At 46.0% G+C, this 6,912-nt stretch overlaps 2 protein-coding genes across 2 annotated transcripts in view; one reads left to right on the top strand and one right to left on the bottom strand.

Moving 5' to 3' along the window:
* LOC122564964 (calcium-binding mitochondrial carrier protein SCaMC-2-B-like) overlaps positions 1-4,272 on the bottom strand; it is an 11,392-nt gene extending 7,120 nt beyond the window's left edge. The window contains exons 1-2 of the mRNA XM_043720523.1: positions 4,265-4,272; positions 4-7 (exon numbers count right to left, since the gene is read on the bottom strand). The gene's annotated coding sequence lies outside the window, so the exon portion shown is untranslated. The remainder of the gene's footprint in view (positions 1-3; positions 8-4,264) is intronic.
* LOC122564965 (collagen alpha-1(XXVII) chain B-like) overlaps positions 2,315-6,912 on the top strand; it is a 19,795-nt gene continuing 15,197 nt past the window's right edge. Inside the window, exons 1-5 of the mRNA XM_043720525.1 lie at positions 2,315-2,370; positions 2,546-2,572; positions 5,012-5,077; positions 5,221-5,389; positions 6,400-6,509. Coding sequence (XP_043576460.1) covers positions 5,362-5,389; positions 6,400-6,509 — 138 coding nt within the window. The 5' untranslated portion in view covers positions 2,315-2,370; positions 2,546-2,572; positions 5,012-5,077; positions 5,221-5,361. The remainder of the gene's footprint in view (positions 2,371-2,545; positions 2,573-5,011; positions 5,078-5,220; positions 5,390-6,399; positions 6,510-6,912) is intronic.

The following is a 6,912-nucleotide window of genomic DNA, read 5'->3' as shown; positions in this document are numbered from 1 at the left end:
AACAGCCCTGTTTACATCAATCAACATTAACCTGGCCAAGGGAACACTGACTACATTATTAGAAGGCCCAAAGACACACACACCAAACACCACTAACTTCATCAACAAGGACAGTATCATCAGGCTAGTGGACCTATGCCTTACCACACACTTCACCGTCAACAACAAACCCTACAGACAAACCAACAGAACACCCATGGGATCTCTGAAATCAGGGTTCTTAGCAGAAGCAGTAATGCAGAGACTTTAACAAACAGCTCTGCCAACCATCCAACCCAAACTTTGGGTCCGCTACATGGGTGACACCTTTGTCATCACGAAACAAAACACATTAGAGGAAACCTTCAAAACCATCAATAAAACCCTTACTGGCATAAAATTCACTAAAGAGGAGAAAAACAACAACAAATTGCCAACCCCAGATGTCACAGTAGAGCGAACAGCCAATGGGGAACTTCAAACCAGCGTCTACAGGAAAACAACACTTACAGACCAAATACTGAACTACAGAAGCAATCATCCCAACATCCACAAACGAAGTTGCATCAGAGCATTATTTCAATGAGCCACCACACACTGCAGCACAGAGGAACTACGTAGAGCAGAGAAAAGTCACCTAAACTGTGTATTCAAAATGAATGGGTACCCATCCACCGATTTCTCAGCAACACACCCAACCAAGCAGACAAAACATGTCCAGAAGACCTAGCCACTCTCCCCTACGTCAAAGACATCTCGAAATGACTGCCAAACTCCTCAGACCCCTAGGCATCATGGTAGCCCACAAATCCACCAACACACTAAACACCATCTAATGAACTTGAAAGACCCTATACAGACAACGAGCAAAACTAATGTCATTCACAAAATACCATGCAAGGACTGTAACAAACATTACATTGGACAAACAGGCAGAAAACTAGCCACCAGAATACATGAACACCAACTATCCACAAAACCACATGAGCCTCTCTCACTAGTATCCTTACATAAGGAGATAAGGAGGGACACCACTTCGATTGGGACAACACATCTATCCTAGGACAAGCCAAACAAAGACACACACAAGAACTCCTCGAAGCATGGCATTCTAACCGGAACTCTATCAACAAACACATCAAGTTAGACCATATCTACGACCCCCCTGAGGAAGTGACTTCACCACAGGAAATGACATCACCAACCCAAAGAAACCCAAACACATAAATAGAAAGCAGGAATTTTCAGCGTTGCTCTGCCTGAGGCCCACTGAAGATGTTACCTAGTGTGGTAATAAAATGTCTGGAAATGAACCTTACAGCTCAGCGAGCAAACCTACATCCAAAGCCTCAACCTGAGCTACAAATCCTCTCAAAACTCATTAATTTGTTTCTTTCTCTGCCAGACCTGCTGAGTTTCTCCAGCTATTTCTGTATTCATATTTATAGTCAAATTGTCTTTACTTGGGCTTTGTACTGGAAATTGTGCTAAATGGAATTTAGAAGAAATGGTGGTGGGGAGTTGGAGAGATCTTACAGAAACATATAAAATTATGAAAGGAATAGATAAGAAAGAAGCAGGGAGGTTGTTTCCACTAGCGGGTGAAACTAGAACTAGGGGGCATAGCCTCAAAATAAAGGGAAGCAGATTTAGGACTGAGTTGAGGAGAAACTTCTTCACCCAAAGGGTTGTGAATCTATGGAATTCCCTGCTCAGTGAAGCAGTTGAGGCTTCCTCACTGAATCACAGAATCCCCACAGTGTGAAAACAGGTTGTTTGGCCCAACAGGTCTACACCAGCTTGCTGAAGAGCATCCCACTCATACTCCACCCCCCTACCCTATCCCTGTCACCTTGCATTTCCCATGACTAGTCCACCTAACCTGCACGTCTTTGGACTGTGGGAGAAAACCAGAGCACCCAGAGGAAACCCGCACAGACACAGGGAGAATGTGCAAACTCCACACAGACAGTCATCTGAGGCTGGAATCGAATGTCCGAACAGGAAATTAAGGGTTTTGGTGAGCGGGAGTCCACAAAAAAGGTCAGCCATGATCTTACTGAATGGTGGAGCGGGCTCCAGGGGCCATATGGCCTACTCCTGCTCCCATTTATCTTCTTATGTAAAATGATGGGATACTGTATAATTTGGGTGGGTAAATGAGGCGGGAATCCTTACATCCTTTAACATGTACTTAGATGAGGGCTTGAAATGTCATAACATTCAGGGCTACAAGCTCTCAGTGCTGGAAAGTGGGTCTAGTATGGATTTAGTGTCTCTCTGATGGTGCAGACTTGATGGGCCGAAGGGCCTGTTCTGTAACGTTTGACGATTCTATGATTAATTTCTCTTCAGGGTCCTGTCGGCCCACGAGGACTCCCTGGACCACCGGTGAGTTCATACATATTCACTTTACCTTGAAAAATCCATTTTCACTGCAACAATATCAGTTCATGTTTTAAAACCCTTTGTGGTCGGTTTTGTACTCAGAAGTCCTAATGATCCATTCTTTAAAAAATCTCCAACATTCGCTGGTTAGTAAGCTCACCTCTGATCTTTTCAACAGGGCCCTCCCGGAATTCAGGCCACATTCGTAAGTACTTTCCTTTAAAAGTTTACAGATAGTTAAATGACCCATACACTCTGTATTCTGTTCACAGGCACACACTGGCAGTATGTTAGTGAAATAAAGGCTTGGGGGACTTGACCGGGGAGGTGCAGAGGGATTGTTTCCCCTCGTGGGAGAGTCTAGGACCAGAGAATCTCTGAGTAAGGGGTCACACATTTAAGACGGAGATAAGAAGGAATTTCTTCTCTCGGAGGGGAGTGAACCTGTGGAATTCCTTCCTGCAGAGGGCTGGGTTGTTCAAGGCTGAGATGGATTTTTAACTGGGAAAGGGAATGAAGAATTAAGGGGAAAGTGGAGCTGAGGATGATCAGATCAACCATGATCTCAGTGAAGGGTGGAGTAGACACAGTGGGCTACGTCTAACGGCTCTTTGGTGATGGGTATTGTTGCAGCAACACCTTGCACAGGATGGTGAGTTGTTACAAATGTCTTCATCCAGAGGGTGGTCAGCCAGTGGAAAACAGTGACCCCCAATTCTTGAGTTATGGAGATTTTAACAGCACGCAAAGACACTTTTCTGCCCATCATGTCCTTGCCAGTCATTAAGTATCTACCGTACTGTAACGCCAGTCACCAGCACTTACCCCATGGCCTCGTATGCTGTGATGTTTGAAGGGCTCAACTAAATACTTCATAAATAGTTCTAGATATTCCCATAAGAGGAAAAATCGTTTTCAAATCCACCCTGTCAGGATCTGTGAGAATCTTAAATCCATCAATCAAGTGGTCTCTTATTCTACTGTGCTCATGTGGATACAAGCCATAGGAAGCAGCTGAGGCTGAAACATTGAATACTTCCAAGACCGAGTTAGATCTTAAGCCTAAAGTGATCAAAGGATAGAAAGCTGGAATGGGGCCCAGAGTTGGATGGTCAGCCACGATCATATTGAATGGGAGAGCAGGCTCGCAGGGCCGAATAGCCTACTCCTGCTCCTATTTTCAATGTTTCCTTTGGGCAGCCACATGGCTCTCAATCTGTTACCGAATCATTGAATGGTGTCACAGAAGGAAGCCATTCTGCCCCTAGTGTCTGTGCTAGCTGAAGGAGCAATTTCCAGAGTGCCAACTCCCCTGCCTTCTCTCTGTAATGATGTGGAGATGCTGGTGTTGGACTGGGGTGGACAAAGTTAAAAATCGCACACCACCAGGTTATAGTCCAACCGGTTTATTTGGAAGTACTAGCTTTTGGAGCGCTGCTCCTTCATCAGGTATCTACCTGACAAAAGAAAGCTAGTACAGTATTTCCAAATAAACCTGTTGGACTATAACCTGGTGTTGTGTGACTTTTAACTTTCTCCCTGTAACCTTTCATAATCTTCCGTTTCAGATAATAGTCCGATTCCCTTTTGAATGAATCAGCCTCCATCACATTCTCAGGCAATGCATTTCACTCACTCAGGGGAGAAGCTTCTGCTTGTCTTGCTCCTGTGACTAAAACGCCTTAAATCCGGCTTCATCTTTTGGTTTCTCCACCAGTCGGATCAGTTTCTCCAACTCTAATCCACCCAGACCTCCCCATGTTTGTGAACACTTTGATCAAATCCCCTCTCAACCTCTTCTCAAAGGAGAACAGTCCCATCCTCTCCAATCTATACCATCCTTTGGCTGCTTCATGTTTCTCATGAGAAATATTTGCAACGTTTTCGCATATTGCACGGATCAAGGGGAGTCATAGAGTCAAATAGCATGGAAAAAGGCCCTTGAGCCCAACTCGTCCATACTGACCAAGTTTCCCAAACTAAACTAGTCCCACTTTGCGTTTGGTCTGTATCCCTCTAAACCTGTCTAAATATCTTTTAAATGTTGTAATTATACCAGTCTCCACCACTTCCTCTGGCAGTTCATTTCATACGCGCAACACCCTCTGTGTGAAAATGTTGCCTCATAGGTCCCTTTTAAATCTTGCCCCTCTCACCATAAACCTATGCCCTCCAGTTTCAGACTCCCCCACCCCAAGGAAAAGACCTTATCTATTTACCCTATCCATGCCCCTCATGATTTTATAAACCTCTATAAGGTCATCCCTCAACCTCCGACACTCCAGTGAGAAAAGTCGCAGCCTATCTAGGCTATCCCTATCGCTCAAACCCTCCAGTCCCAGCAATATTCTGGTAAATCTTGTCCGAACCCTTCCACTGTAAGAATGTCCTCCCTGTACACTTCTCCTTAGACTGTGAGCCCTCCCTGCCAGCTTCCTGACTGCTCAGCTAGGGGACGATGCTCCAGCAGGGAAGGCCACCACGAAAATAGCCTTGGCACTTCACGGAGTGTGGAACATTAGCTGTTTGGCCCATCACCACTGGGCTAGCCCCTCTCGAAGAGCCCTCCACTGTGTCCCCCACCCACTCCGGTCTGAGGCTGAAGCATTCTCTGTTCTTATTTTCTGTCGTTTATTGTCTTCAGAAACACGAGGAGCTAGGTGCAGCTCTGCAAGCATTGATCGAATCGAAAACTGCACTCAGGACTGAGGTAACTGCAACGCTCCTCACCCAACCCTGATCAGTCAGATCCCGTATGTTTGAGAATTCCTGTAGCATAGCCCATCATAAAACAAACTACTGGAGTAATCGTTGCCAGTAATGGTTAGAAGTTACCCCTGTTTTCTCATGCAGAACTATCAGAATTCAGACGTACCTTTGCTTGACCAGGGAGCAGAGATCTTTAAGACCCTACACTACCTCAGTAATCTGATCCACAGCATAAAGAATCCACTGGGAACCAAAGACAATCCAGCTCGTGTCTGCCATGACCTCATGAACTGTGAGCAGCGAATGAACGACGGTGAGTCCAAATTGGTCAGTGGCTAGGAACTAAGCTCCTTCCACAAACACAGTGACTTCATGCCCCAGCGCTAATGGAATAGAAACAAAATACCGTGGATGCTGTAAATCTGATGCAACCACAGAAAGTGCTGGAGAAACGCAGCTAGATCTCTGGTTGCTTGAATAACTCAGAGACAATGCCAAGGTTTGGAGAGCCCAGAGATTTCCACTCACATCCTGTAGTCAAGCTGTGGCCTGAATGCGGAGCAGAGGGACAGTTCTAACACAGGGACAGGACCTGCTTTCTGTTACTTTGTCACAGTGTTTTCAATTCCCTCTCCCAATCCCGAATAAGCCCAGCATCCAATCTCTCTATGGTGTCCATTCTCTCAGACTGACCGGTCTATAATATCCACCCTCTCGGACTGACCAGTCTATAATGTCCACCCTCTCGGACTGACCAGTCTATAAAGTCTACCCTCTCAGACTGGCCGGTCTATAATGTCCACCCTTTCGGACTGACTGGTCTATAGTGTCTATTCTCAGACTGACTGGTCTACAATGTCCGTTCTATCAGACTGACGGTAACATCAACTCTCTTGGACTGACTGAACAATAATGTCCATTTGCTCAGACTGACCAGTCCACAATGTCAACCCTCACAGACTGTCCAGACAATAGTGACCATTCTGTCAGACTGATGGGTATATAAGTCTACCACCTTGGACTGACTGGACAATAGCGTCCAGGCTTGCACACTGGTGTGTCTACTCTCTCTCACTGACCAAGGGTCGGTCTCTTAGGCTGATTGGATGGTAGTACCCAGTCTCCCTGACTGAACAACTGTCTGGTACATTTGCAGTGCGGTCCTGCCCATAATCTATTGCAGGTGATTTTTGTCAGACAGCACAAGTTAGCTCCCAACTCAGATCCCATTGACTCGGTGATGTGAAGGGTGCAGTCTCCCCTCAGTCTCCCCATTGCTCCAAAGAGTCACAATCTAGCCTTTCTATTGTATTTGTTCTTCAGGCACTTACTGGATTGATCCTAACCTTGGCTGCACCTCGGATACAGTCGAAGTGATTTGTAACTTCACAAATGGTGGGCAGACCTGTCTCAAACCCATCACTGTCTCCAAGGTAGTGCTACAGTTTTGGTTTTTCTAACTTTATTTTTAATGCCTTAATGATCTACACAGTTTTGTTCCATAGCTAAAACCTGTATATTTAATCAGCAGGGGCCGATCAGACCTGCTGGTCACTGCCTATTTCAATTCCCCTTCCCACTCCCTTTCCAGCATGACCACCCTTGGCCTCCTCCATTGCCACAACGAACCACACCACAAATTGGAGGAACAACGCCTCATCTTCCACCTCGGCAGACTACACCCGGAGGACTCAACATTGAGTTCTCCAATTTCAAATAAACACCCTTCCCATCCCTCGATTCCCTTCCCAACCCCTCCCCCTCTTTTCCCATCCCCCAACTCTCTTCTCATCCCCTGACTCCCTTCCCAGCTCCTCCCTCTTCCTTCCCATCCCC

Source organism: Chiloscyllium plagiosum, chromosome 30 (assembly GCF_004010195.1).
Source record: "Chiloscyllium plagiosum isolate BGI_BamShark_2017 chromosome 30, ASM401019v2, whole genome shotgun sequence".
Taxonomy (NCBI): Eukaryota; Metazoa; Chordata; class Chondrichthyes; order Orectolobiformes; family Hemiscylliidae; genus Chiloscyllium; species Chiloscyllium plagiosum.
Note: the sequence above shows the minus strand (reverse complement) of the source record. Positions and strands in the feature narration are given on the sequence as shown.